The following is a 13821-nucleotide window of genomic DNA, read 5'->3' on the forward strand; positions in this document are numbered from 1 at the left end:
AATCCTTGACAAGCAAGTCCCAATTGAGCCTTGAAGTGGGGGCATTTGTAGACAAAGAAATTTTATTTAATTTATTTAGTCAAGATTTATTCAAATTAAATTGATCTTGATTAAATTAAATTAAATTATAGAAGTCTGTTATGTTTTGGACTGGCAAATTGGGCCGATATTATATGGGCTATTAAATCAAATTAAATCTATAATGTTCATTTAAATTGAAGTAACTGATTTATTAATTCACCACGGACCATTTGGGTTGGCCCACTATTTTTAAGCCCAAGTTAAATGGGTTTCTTGAGTTACAAGTTACCCAAAATGCAGGAGGTTCTAAGGATTTTTCTTGAACACTTAGCCTACATATTTTGGCTATAAATAAAAGGTTGTCCCTCAAGACAAGGATACAAGAAGAAAAATTCCAAAACTTCGGAGAAACTCTGGCAAATTCTCTCAAGGGCTTTCTCTCTCAAATCCAAGTTCAAATCCAAGTTGAACAAATTCTCCTACTATCGGTGTTGAAGACTTAAAGTTCCAAGTGTTTGACGCAATCATCAAATCATTCGTTTTTCTGCGCCAAAGTTGTAGGAAATACTCTTTTGATTGGAGAACAAGCCTTTTTGGCCCTCCAATTGAAGCCATTTGAAGAGAAGAATCAGGGGATTAATTTCTTTGATTTAAGAACTTTCAAAGATTGTAACCTACTTATTATTTAATTCAATAAATTTGATATTTGTGCAAGTTTTCTTGTCTTTTATTTCAGGCAACAAAATTTGTGCTTCCACACTTATTTTTTCAGTTGATACAAGTCAAGTTGCAATTGCGTAATGTGATGTTAAGTATTCAGAGTCATGCATCTTTAAGTTTCTTATCTTAATTGCAGGTGTCATGCTTCTCAATCAAATTTGACATTATCTACATTTTCTTGGTTATAAATACTACTCTTTTTCCATGGTAAATATTGCATAAACTCACATTACTTGCATCCTGAGTTCTACCCCTCCCCAAAGCCTCTGAACAAGCCCTCCTAAATACCTAGTTGAACTTTTGATCCATCCTTAGTATCGGCCAGGCATGGAGTGCAGGCAGTTTGAGGTCACTCTAATTTCTGCCGTTAATCTTCCAAATGTTCGAGAACTTGGCCAGATGAAAGTTTATGCGAAGGTTCTAATAAAAGGATATTCAAACTCAGAGTGGATTACTTCTGTGGATAGGGAAAGAGAGACAAACCCTTATTGGAATTGCAGGATTAAGTACACACTCCCTGAGAAAGCTGTTGAGAAGGACGGTGTTCTGCTTGTTATCAAATTGTACTGTGAAAGATCATTGTTGCCTGATAAATATGTAGGGAAATGAACTTGTCACTGAAGAAACATTTTGACTATGGATTTCCACAGGAAAACTTGGAATATTATGTGAACAGGAATGATGTTGATGGTAAATTTGGGAAACTGAAACTCTCGTATGATTTTGGGAAGACGACGGTTACAATTTCTGAGAAAGAACCTAGTTTTGGGGAGGCTGTGGTAGAAGGAGCAATGAATGGAGTTTTACATGCAGCCAGTGACGGAGCCAAGATTTTTTCCTTGGGGGGGCCAAAATTTTTTCGAACAAAATTACCTTAATATGTTATGTTTAAAATAATTTTCATTTATTTAAATATATGACATCTTAAAATATTAAATATTAACTTTAATTATAAAGGTATGTCTATTTCATAAATATATAACATAGTCATAACTAAAATTAAGACAAGAAATAACCTTTGATTAAATATCTTATAATATCACAAACCACCTAAATTGCACATTATGAGAAGATACTCCAATATGTCACTTGTACAAAAACAAATATATAACTATTTTCAATTAAAAAAAGATAAAAGTTATGTTAGCATACCTTAAAATTTCATCCTCTTTTATTAAAAATAAATTGAGATTTATGTTCTTTTATAGAATTAAATTAATGTATAATTGAATCAATGCTAAATTTTCGAACAACTTCCTTTTTTTTATGTACATTGTTAGGCAATCATTCAAGAAATTATCCATTATTTTGTTTTGGAGTTTTGTTTTGATTATCTTCATAATTGAAAATGTCCATTCTATAGACTATAGAATGGAGCCAGGATTTTTTCCTTTGGGGGGGGGGGGGGGGAATTTTTCTGAACAAAATCATCTTAATATGTTATATTCAAAATAATTTTCATCTATTTAAATATATGACATCTTAAAATATCAAATTTTAATTTTAATTATAAAGGTATGTCTATTTCATAAATATGCAGCATAGTCATAACAAAAATTAGGATAAGAAATAACCTTTAATTAAATATCTTATAAGATCACAAATTACCCAAATTGTACATTATGAGAAAATGCTCCAATATGTCACTTGTGCAAAAACAAAAATATAACTATTTTCAATTAATAAAAGATAAAAGTTATGTTAGCATACCTTGAATTTCAACCTCTTTTTTTAAAAGTAAACTGAGCTTTACGTTCTTTCATAGAACTAAATTCATCTCTAATTGAATCAATACTAAATTTTTGAACAACTTCCCTTTTTTTATGTACATTGTTAGATAATCATTCAAGAAATTATTTTTTATCTTGTTTTGGATATTTGTTTTGATTATATTCATAATTGAAAATGTCCGTTCTATAGTTGCAGTTGATATAGGAAGAGTGAGAACAAATGTAATCAATCTGTCAACAACAGAATAGACACTCAATTTCTTGTTTTCACAAAGCCTTCAAGTAATTATTTGTACATTTGTATATGAGTCAACAAGAGTATAGATCACTAATTTTAAATTTTTTATCAATTAGGTTAAGTTGTATATTTGTATATGGACCAATAAAGTAATTATTTTTGTTTTAGCCCATTGATAATTATGAATTGAGTCCTTTATTATAATATATAAAATTGGGTCAATTTACTATGGATTATCAAATTATATGTTTAATTTTTTGAATGTTAAATAATTAGCACAATAAAAAAATAAATAACTTTTTTTTGAGGAAAAAATTAAATCAAAGTTGGCTAATTCATATACACACACAGAGAGATATATATATATCTATATATATAAACTCTCATAATATAAACTAAAATTGTAAAAAATTAGGGGGGGCCAACTTTGTCTTATACATATATTTACATATTATGAATTAAAATTTTCAAAACTTAGGGTGGGCCATGGCCCCCCTCTGCCCCCCTTGGCTCCATCATTGCATGCAGCTATACACGAAGTGCTATCAGAAATTTTGTTTTGAAGTTGAGATGTGTGTGATGCGAGATTGAGGTTTTGGTGTGATACTTGAATTGCTATGTAGGTATCTAAGCCTGGGGATTGAAGAATTAATCAACAGATGCTGTATGGTGTATCACAAGTTTGTCTAGTTTTTAACGTATCAGAAAGTAGAAGTTACTGTTGAATAATGTATATAGATTTTGTAAATATCTATCTATTATGAAATGTAAAACTTTTGCGTTATAGTTTCACCTTTCAACCATGCCTACAAAATGCACCAAACGTGTAACTTTTGTACTATTTCTCCTTTGTGCCTAAAAAAATACGATACTATATTTGGTGCAATTATTTTCATTTGCAACCATTCTTTGGAGTAACAAAAGTAAAGAGTTTTCACTTCTTAACAATCGTTAAGTGCAAAGAACTTGTAGATTTATGTATTGCTTTTCTATCTCCGAATTTGCTCCCTTCTAGTCAAATCCTATCTCTACCGCTAAGTGTAATGAGAATTTGGCTAAATGTAACCTAGAAATGTAATATACTATTGCACCATAAAAGCAGCATGACTCTTCCGAAGTTAGTTTTTCCGATTCATAATTTGTCCTACATTTTACCATACAACAATAGAATATTTAGTCATTGTGTTACAGTTTATGAAACTATTGCTCTAATAAAAATTTTTAGAAATTCTTTGTTACAACGATAGTTTCAAGGAAAGGACATGATAGAGAGTCCTTGTATTCCTTTTGCTTATTGTAAATAAAGCTCTAGTCAATTCCAATATATTTTTGTACCTTCTTCAAAGAAATAACTCCCAAATTCACAATTTCTAAGTATTAGGTGAAATAATTGTCTCCCGAAAGATGTATTTTCTACTTCAATTAAAACATATTAAAATTGATAGAGTATGACCCAATTGTGAAAAAATGGTTGTGAAGAATTGGTTTAACAATGCTTTCCGAAACCAACTTCTAGGATAAAGCCAAAATCAACTATATGCAGAAGTCAAAATTAAACCAATTAATATGTTTTAAATTACAGTTTTTTAAAAGCAACAATCAGCTAGAGTTGACTTTCTAAAGAATGTAGGAGATTATCTCATTAAAGCAGTGGTACCACCTCCAACTCTTTCTAAGTTCATCCATGCCTATTTATTAAAAAATAAAAAAAAAGGTTTAATATCTAGGTCTTGGTTGGCTGGGTTTTGTATCCTAAACAATGTGTTAGTATCTTTCTCACTATGGACTATATTCTGACCATTTCTGTTGTTGTACAAATGTAATTCTATGTATTCGATCCACCAGTGTGGATTGAGCTGATTATAATCTTGTACTCTTATCAAAAAATAAATAAGTGAACATGAAATTCTTAAATTATGTAGAATGCAATAGATAAATTTTGCTCAGATCTCAACATTAATTTGTAGGCAAGAAGTGCTATCCTCGTCACCTGTTTTCATCTTCATTTTTACAAGATCCTTACCCGAAGTCAAAATATTTGGTGGTATATCGTTCTCATTACGTTACCAGAAAGAGTTGAATAAAAACTTGAGTGAAGATAACTAATTGTTTAAAATAAATTCAATAGGAAACCAAGCTTGCAATCAGTAATTGGTGAATAATAATGAGATACAAATTCCACCACATACAATCGGCATATTGAAATTGAGACCACGAAAAACTTGTGCATAAGAAAGTCAACTTGTTCGACTTGATTTGACGTAATGGTGGTGCAGAGAAGGGGGCTGTAATAGGCTTCTTCTTGTATTATATTCAAGCAAAAAACTACTTCCCCACATAAGGAAAAAAGCTTTAAAATCTCTCTCTCTCTCTCTCTTTTTTTTTTGTGACTCCTTAGAGTTTATGTATTTTACTTACTCCTTTAGTAGTTTTATTTGATATGTTAATCAAAAATGGAAACGATAAGTTGTTCGGAGGTAGGGTACTAGGGTATCAACAAGCTCAAATTAGACTAATGCTATATGTTCAAAGTCTGGTCTGAATTTCTCAACAAGTTTTATATTTTTCTTTTGTACATGGTTTTGGTTACCATTTGAGCCAAGCTCATATGGGATTTCAAAAAATCAAAATGAGGTTGAGTTCAAGTAGTTTAATTTAGATTTTTTGTTTTGCAAAATGAATTCGAGATGAGTTAAAGATTAAAGTAATATTAGATTTAGTTTTAACTTGGTTTTCTTCATTAATAAACCAATCTTGAACGAGCTATTGTCCAGTCAAGCTCAAATTCCCTTCCCTTAAAGGGAAAATTCTTTAATACCGATCTTTGTGTCATTTGAGAAAACCATATAGTTTTTTTTAGACTATTAATTTAGCCGGTTTTAGTTTGTTAAAATGGGGTTGTATGTTTAGGATTTTCATTTGTTGTGTTTATCTACATACTAGGTATAGGGATGGCAATTGGGACAAGTGCTCGTAAGGGGTTGGTGGGGCGGGGGGTAATTTTCACTCCCCGTCAAAAAAAGCGGAGGGGGACAGAGGGTATACCCCTACCCCACGCCCACTCCTCTCCCTCCTTGAAATAAATAAATAAATAAGTAAATAAATAAATATATGTATATTATAAATACATGTATAACATATTTAATATTAATAGTTATAATAATTATATTTTTAGTTATACTAATAATTATATATTTATACTAATATAAATCATTGATTAAGTGTACTAATACATTTATACTAAATTAATAATTACATTTTTTACTAATTATACGTTTATATTAAATTACTAATTGCATTTTTTATTAATTATATATTTTTTATTTATTATAAACTCTTGGACAAAAAACCGCAGTGGTCCTCAAACTTTCAACTTTGCACACTTTTAGTCCTCCAACTATTAAGTGCGTAAATGTAGTCCTTCAATTAATAAAAATGTGTAGCCATAGTTCTTCCGTCTAATTTGACTGTTAAGATGGATGGGAAGATACAAAAATGATACAAAAAATAAAGGGATAATTTTAGAAACCTCCCTTGAGGTTTTTAACAATTTCATTTAGCTCCATTGATGTTTAAAAATTACACATACTTCTCTTATTGTTTAAAATGACAATACTACCCTTGAATATTTAATGAAATTTCCTTGTTTGGTATGTTTATATTTAGAATGACTTTTAAAATTATTTTTTATTCTTTTTCCTTCTTATTCCTTTTTTTAAAAATTTTTTGCCAATAAAACTGTAAAACTATCACTATTATCTCTAGTTTCTATTGCAATCAAATGTCCAATTAATGATTTTTTTGATGAGTTAACTTTATATGCAATCCAATGTTTTTGCTGATCTTTATTTTCTATTTTTTGGTATTAAAATTAACAATAAATCAAAAGAAAATGGTTCAAAATCACTATTAAATTATGATAATCCAACTATTTGAAAAATTCATAAGCACTAAATGAATTATTTCAACATTTTCTTTTCTATCTCATAAATTTAAATCCATAATAAAATACCATCAAAAGTATCCTATCATAATGATAAAATTATTATTATTGCCGTTTATCAATAGTAGGTACGAATATGAAAAATTTGGCACATTTTTATTATAATTATACTAGATAATCTTATAGTTGTATAGGGAAGTAAATTAAAACTCATTGTACAAGGGTATTTTTGGAAATTTATTTAAAATTTTGACCAAATCAATATTATTTTAAGATTTTGTTGCTAAAACTATCAAATCGAGGGAAGTAGGTGTAATTTTCCAAACATCAAGGGAGCTGAGTGAAATTTTAAGAAACCTCTAGGGAGTTTTTTGTAATTATCCCAAAAATAAATGTCATGTGAGCAATGTGTGATGTGTTTCCTGTCTGTTTTAACAGTCAAATTGGACAGAAGGACTACAACTACACATTTTTATTAATTAGAGGACTACATTTACGTACTTATTAGTTGGAGGACTAAAAGTGCGCAAAGTAGAAAGTTTGAGAACCACCGCGGTTTTTTGCCCTAAACTCTTTTCCCTTGAGCAGGGTGCGGCGGGGGCGGGGGATGTTTAGGCAATGGGTAATCTAGGTTTTTTATGTATACTATCAATTTATAGGCAAATTTTACAACAACATTATTTTTATTAACAATTTGAGTGGCATTTTTTCTGCATCTACAACATATTAGATTCATGAAACCATAGCATACATTAAATTACTCACTGCATTTGCATATGGTACCTTTGCCATATATTCTCGTTCTGCATCATTCTTTGGAGCTAATGATGCACTGAATTTGAAATGAGGAGCAAGTGGAGTACTAACAGGTTTGGTCTTTTCATTCATGCTAAACCTATTTAATACTTTACTAAGATACTCTTTCTGAGTCAAATAAAGCCTCCCAAATCTTCTATCTCTGCTTATCTCCATGCCGAGAATTTTCTTGACTTTGCCAAGATCCTTCATTTCAAACTCTCGACTCAACTGAGATTTCAATTTTTCAATCTCACCTTGATCCTTGGAAGCTATCAACATATCATCAACATAAAGAAGAAGATATATGTAGGATCCATCTCGTAATTTGCGCAAATATACACAGTCATCATATTTGCTTCTTGTGTACCTCTACCCCATCATAAACTTGTCAAATCGCTTGTACCACTGCCTTGGAGACTGCTTCAATCCATACAACGATTTGTCAAGCTTGCACACCATCTTTTCTTTACCAGCAACTTTGAATCCTTCTGGTTGAGTCATGTAGATTTCCTCTTCCAAGTCACCATGTAAAAACGCAGTTTTTACATCTAATTGGACAAGTTCCAGATCCAATTGTGCTACCAAAGCCAATAAAATTCTGGTGGAGGAATGTTTCACGACTGGAGAAAACACTTTGTTGTAATCAATTCCCTCCTTCTGAGCGTAGTCTTTAGCCACCAATCTTGCTTTATAGCGAACACCAGACTTGTCAGGAAATTCTTCCTTCTTTGCACATACCCACTTGGAAGACTGGTTAGCCTCCATGTTTGATTCTTATGAAGGGAATGTACTTCTTTATCCATTGCAATCCTCCACTTTTCTTTATCCGAACTTTGAGCTGCTTCATTGAAAGTGGCAGGAATATCATCATTTATGGTTGGGGATGCATAGGCCACTATATCAGCAAAACGAGCAGGTTTTCTGATTGTCCTCTTTGGCCTACTGGTTGCAATTGATTCATATTGCTGTGGAAGTTCTTCAATTGGAACATCTTCTACAGTTGATTCTTCTTCTACCACAGGAGTCCTTTCATCTGCTCCTATATCCACTGCTGGTCTGATAATGCTTCTTTCAAACTCCACCTGCTTAGGAGTGCTCTCCACCTGTTGGGGAGTACCATCATTCTGTTGTACATCTACCTTTGTTAACATGGTAGATTTATCAAAGGTGACATCCCTGCTGAAATCTATCTTCTTCGTCTCGGGACACCAAAGGCGATAACCTTTAATGCCTGTCGTGATCCCCAAAAAGAGCATCTTCTTCGCCCTTGGATCCAACTTTGATTCTTTAACATGATAATATGCAGTAGAACCAAACACATGTAAGGAATCATAATCTGTAGCATGTTTTCCCAACCATTTCTCTAATGGCGTTTTGCCGCCAATAGCAGTTGATGGTAAGCGATTAACGAGGTGATTTGCATATGCTAAAGCCTCAGCCCAAAATTGTCTGCCCAACCCAGCATTGGACAACATACACGGAACTTTCTCCACCAATGTCCGGCTCATACGTTCTGCCACCCCATTTTGCTGTGGTGTATCTCTAACTGTGAAGTGCCGAACAATGCCTTCATTTTCACAGACCTCCATGAACGGATCACTAGTGTATTCACCTTCATTGTCTGTTCGAAGGCATTTGATTTTTCTTTCTGTTTGAGTTTCCACCATCTTTTTCCACTTGATGAAAATTCCCAATACTTCACTTTTCGCCTTCATAGTATACACCCATACTTTTCGAGAGAAGTCATCGACAAATGTAACAAAATAATTTTTTCCTCCCAGAGAAGTTGTTTTGGAAGGTCCCACACATCAGAGTGCACGTAATCCAAAATACCCTTGGTATCGTGAATTGCAGTGCCAAATTTTACCGTTGTCTGCTTCCCTTTGACACAATGCTCGCAAAAATCTAACTTGCAAACACTGGCTCCTTTCAACAGTCTTTGATTCATCAGAAAATTCAAGGATTTTTCTCCGGCATGCCCTAAGCGCATATGCCATAATCTGGTTACTTTCAATTCTCGATCATCACTGGAAGCGACTGCCGCTACTCCAACAACTGCATTACCTTGATAGTAATACAAGTTATTATTTTTTCGGATTCCTTTCACCAGCACCAATGCACCTGAAATGATTTTCATCACTCCATTATATGCCGACACCTTGTAACCCATTGATTCTAGTATTCCCACAGAAATGAGGTTCGTTTTCAATTCTGACACATATCGGACATCAGTTAGAATCCTAATTGATCCATCCTGATTCCTCAGCCGAATTGAACCAACCCCATTTGTTGCTAATGTGGTCTCATCTGCCGTGTAGACGACTCCACCTTCTTGTTCCTTGAAATCAAAGAACCATTCCCTATTGGACGTCATATGATGACTACAACCAGAGTCCAATAGCCATGCACTAGAATGACCAGTAGGCATGATAGCTAATGAAAAGTCTGAGTCTTGATCAATGTACTCAGCTACATTTGAATCCGCAACAGTTTTTTCTTTGTCAGGTCTACCCTTCAGTTTTGGGCAGTCCTTCTTCCAGTACCCTTTCTCTCTGCAAAAGGCACACTCATCTTTGCTTAGTCTGGCTCTCGACTTTGATCTACCTCTCGTCCCCTTTCTCTGATTTTGTGAGCGTCCTCTAGTTACCAGAGCTTCTACTGCTCCATCTCTGCTACTTTGCTTGTCTTTTCTTCTGAGCTCATAGTTGTACAGGGCTCAGGTGCATTATATCTTCAAGCGGATGTGTAGGATCATTTGTCCTTCCATGACTTTATTGTATGCAGGACATGGGATGGCCGCTTGTTGTTTCATGTCCTTCCGCCTGATTTAGTCCAGGCTGTGGTGGGCATACCGATCCCTTGTATTTCTTCGGTGCACAGAATGGTATGGACGGCGTCATCTTCTGGGAGTTTCTCATTATCCTCGGCCCTCCAAGAGGTGTGACAGGCTAAACCCTCATCCTTCATGTTTAGTCAGGTTTGGCATCCGCACATCCCTCTAAAAATTTCCTTCTTCATGATGTGTTTGTTGCGGGGACGATTGCCTTTGGATGATATTTTAACCCGATATTGTTCACTTACTATCTAAATGTTTTTACTGTTTGGAGCCTAGTGTTGAAACGCTACAGCACGTCTTCATGTCGGGTGATGTCGCAAAGGTAGTTTGGAAGTTTTTTGGGCCTCTCATATCTCTCTCTGGTCTTAACTTAGCGCAGGAGCATTTAACCGTACAGTTGGCGAATTGGTGGTACAAGCCTACTAAGTCCGCGAGGCTAAAATTTGTCTTTCGGCTCCTACCCGTATTTGTGTGTTGGAATTTGTGGAAGACGAGGAATTCAGCAGTGTTTGAAGGGGTTATCAAGGATGTCCGATCTATTTGTCGATCTATTTTTCAAAACTTGAAAGACGCATACTGGATGAAATTTGGGAAATTAAAACAGGTCACATCTTGGCCCCAATTCTTGGGTTTGGTGGAGCAACGCCCTGATGTGGTTAAGTTTCGTCTGGTTCATTGGCAGGCTCCACGGCTGTCAATGTTTAAACTTAACATAGATGGGTGCTCCAAAGGAAACTCGGGGTTGAGTGGTGGTGGGGGGATTCTTAGGGATGGCTCAAGAAAGTTCATCTTCGCTTTCGCTGATTGCTTTGATGTTGCTACTAGCTTGCAGGCCGAGGCCAAAGCATTAGCGCTTGGGCTGAGTTTATGTGCCCAGAGGAATTTTTTACATCAGTTGGTGGTTGAGTCGGATTCACTAGTGCTAATAAAGATTCTGAGGAACGATTACCAATGCCCATGGACGATTAGCTATGAGATCGAGCAGTGTTGCGAGTTCTCTCAGGGGAGTATACAGTTCAAGCATTGCTATCGCGAGGCCAATAAGGTTGCGGATGTTCTAGCCAATGTGGGGTGTGCCTTGGTTGAATCGGTATGTATTTATGAACATTTCAGGGACTTACCAAGTGTAGTTAGGGGTGAATATCGGTTGGATAAACTATCCTACCCGTCTATTCGGCGACGTCGAGTAAAGTAAGTAGGTGTCTTGTACTTATCTTGTATCGTTGAGGTCAGGCTTCTGTCCCCCTCAAGAACTGTTCTGAGGCAATAAAATCCAAGCATCTTGGTTTAAAAAAAAAATGATCAATACTACAAGTGAAATGTTTAATTAGGTTCGCTAGTATAGATGTAATGTTGACGTGATTTTTTTAGTTATTCTTCTTTCCTACGAAATGATAATTCTCAAAAAATAATTTTTTAAGAATTTTTGAGCAGTAATTTTTTTTAGACCCGTTTGTATTTTCAAACAGCACAAGAGTACTAGCACTTAACATGCAACATACTACACGGGATAATATATTTTAAGTCATTGATTTTAGCAGTTCAATAACTAGTACCTATAAAACGGGATATTTTTAGAATAAATCTTATATACACTGACAGTGCATATACTATCACCGTTGGATCCATAAAACATGCAAAAATTGAATTTCAAGTTCAAATTTTGCATCGTTGTCATTTATCAAGCGTAGGAAAGATTAATCCTACCTTTTAAAGGTAGATTTTATATACACTAACAATGTCCACATTATCATTGTTAAATTTATGATACATGTGCAAAAGTTGGATTTCAAATTCAAATTTTGCATGGTTGTCATTCATTCAAAATTGACAGTATATACACTATTAGTGTAAGAAAGATTAATCCATCTTTTAATATTTCAAACATTCATTACTAACAAAAGATGCCAAAAAAATTAAACACTAACAGTGTATACACTATCACTGTTAATGTACATCAAGAGGCTATATTGTACTTGTGCAATACCATAATTGTACTATCTGTAACCGTAGAGTATACTACATGGAAATGGTTTGAAACTTTTTTACTTGATAATAAGAAATTGCCTAGCTAAAAGATCTCTTTACATTGCTGAATGGTTTTATTACAATTCAACAGGGAAGTTACTAGTGCGGATAATAATTTTTCATTTCTAGATTTGGCAATTCAATTTTTTGCAATATTGAAAGTTACGAACCTCTCTAAATTTCAAAATTTTTAACAAGTTGCATTAAGAAAAAAAAAAAAGCTAGAGAACCTGTGGAATTGATAATTTATAACATACCTTATAAATAGCCAACGGTATTCTCCCCAAGTTTGGTATCTTTCACTCCTAAATTGGAAGGTGATATAAATATGGTAACTTCTTCAATTAAAATGTGTTGCTCTTGTTTAAACTTGTTTTCCTTATTAGTAAACTAACTTCAAACAAGCTATTGTGCAGTCAAGCTCAATTTTAGTATCTACAAATTTGCTTCCTCTTTCGCTCCTAAATTTGGGGGTGATATTAACTTTGGTAACTTTAACTCTTCAATTAACATGTCTTGCTCTATAAATAAGTTATAATAATTGTTAATATTTTCGAAATTTGAGTTGTTAAATTTTATCAAATTTATCTTCTCTCTGCAGAAATCAACATCACTCACACGACGGCCCCTGTCCAGTAAATTACCACATTAAGTTCAACCGCATGGCTGTTGACATGTTTGTTTTCTTTCTCTGTGTGTTTTTTTTATCATTTGAATTAATGTTTCTTCAGTTATAAGTGATTTTTTATGTTTCGTTTTACAATGATATATGCAGCGTTGAGGGAGGAGGGTTGGGGCAAAGGCGCAAACAATGGACTGAGGTGCTTTCTTCAGAGCCTAGGGCTTCCATTTTTCACAATTTTTTGGTACTATTTCTTTTATGATTTTCTTTATTTTCCGGGGCACGACCTTTTTCTGCCTCAAATTAATTGAAAATAGTATGCTGAAATATAAAGTGAACTTTAACTCCCTGTTTGATTGTTATTTGTTTTTTGTTAACTCTTGTTGCGATGATAATGTAATTAAAATCAATTTATTAGTATAATTGACTTCAAAGAAAAGATCTTAATTTAGGTTTGTTCAATATTCCCTACTAGTCGAGGCACAAGTAGTTTTATACTTATGTAACGAAAATTTCTTGAGTATGTTCATTGGTGCTGGCGTTTCTTAATTTCGTCCATTTTTGCTCCTCCAGGGCCCTACGATAAAAGGATCATAATCAGAACTATAGAACCATTAATCTACAACCCAAAGTTAACCTGTTTTCTCAATCAATAGATAATCTTATTATAACCGTCACTTTAACCTTTTGGTGCGATAGTGCAACTCCTTTCTTGAAGAAATTAATGCAAATTATTATTTTTAAAAACTATTTCTTATCATCACCAGAACAAAAAGTTATCAGGATTGTGGTTATCCATGTACTATATTTTTTTTAGGGAAATACTTTAAAGCCTAAATTCTGAGAATTATTTGGTGTATTCATTTTCTGTAATTATTTGGTATA

The 13821-nt window shown here is 33.7% G+C and overlaps 1 protein-coding gene across 1 annotated transcript; it reads left to right on the forward strand.

Annotated features, from left to right (window-relative positions):
- The first annotated feature begins 1068 nt into the window (after nucleotides 1-1068).
- Nucleotides 1069-2720, forward strand: LOC140015235 (protein SRC2 homolog). The gene is made up of 3 exons (XM_072067150.1): nucleotides 1069-1338; nucleotides 1392-1557; nucleotides 2662-2720. The coding sequence occupies exons 1-3, from the start codon at nucleotides 1069-1071 to the stop codon at nucleotides 2718-2720; spliced, it is 495 nt and encodes a 164-aa protein (XP_071923251.1).
- Nucleotides 2721-13821: the final 11101 nt, after the last annotated feature.

The sequence above is a fragment of the Coffea arabica genome, chromosome 10e (assembly GCF_036785885.1).
Source record: "Coffea arabica cultivar ET-39 chromosome 10e, Coffea Arabica ET-39 HiFi, whole genome shotgun sequence".
In the NCBI taxonomy this organism is placed as follows: domain Eukaryota; kingdom Viridiplantae; phylum Streptophyta; class Magnoliopsida; order Gentianales; family Rubiaceae; genus Coffea; species Coffea arabica.

Coding starts and splice junctions, on each gene's coding strand:
- LOC140015235 (XM_072067150.1), top strand. CDS start 1,069: ATGGAGTGCAGGCAGTTTGAGGTCACTCTAATTTCTGCCGTTAATCTT. Junction 1,339..1,391: donor CATTGTTGCCTGATAAATAT/GTAGGGAAATGA, acceptor GGATTTCCACAG/GAAAACTTGGAATATTATGT. Junction 1,558..2,661: donor TGGAGTTTTACATGCAGCCA/GTGACGGAGCCA, acceptor TCCGTTCTATAG/TTGCAGTTGATATAGGAAGA.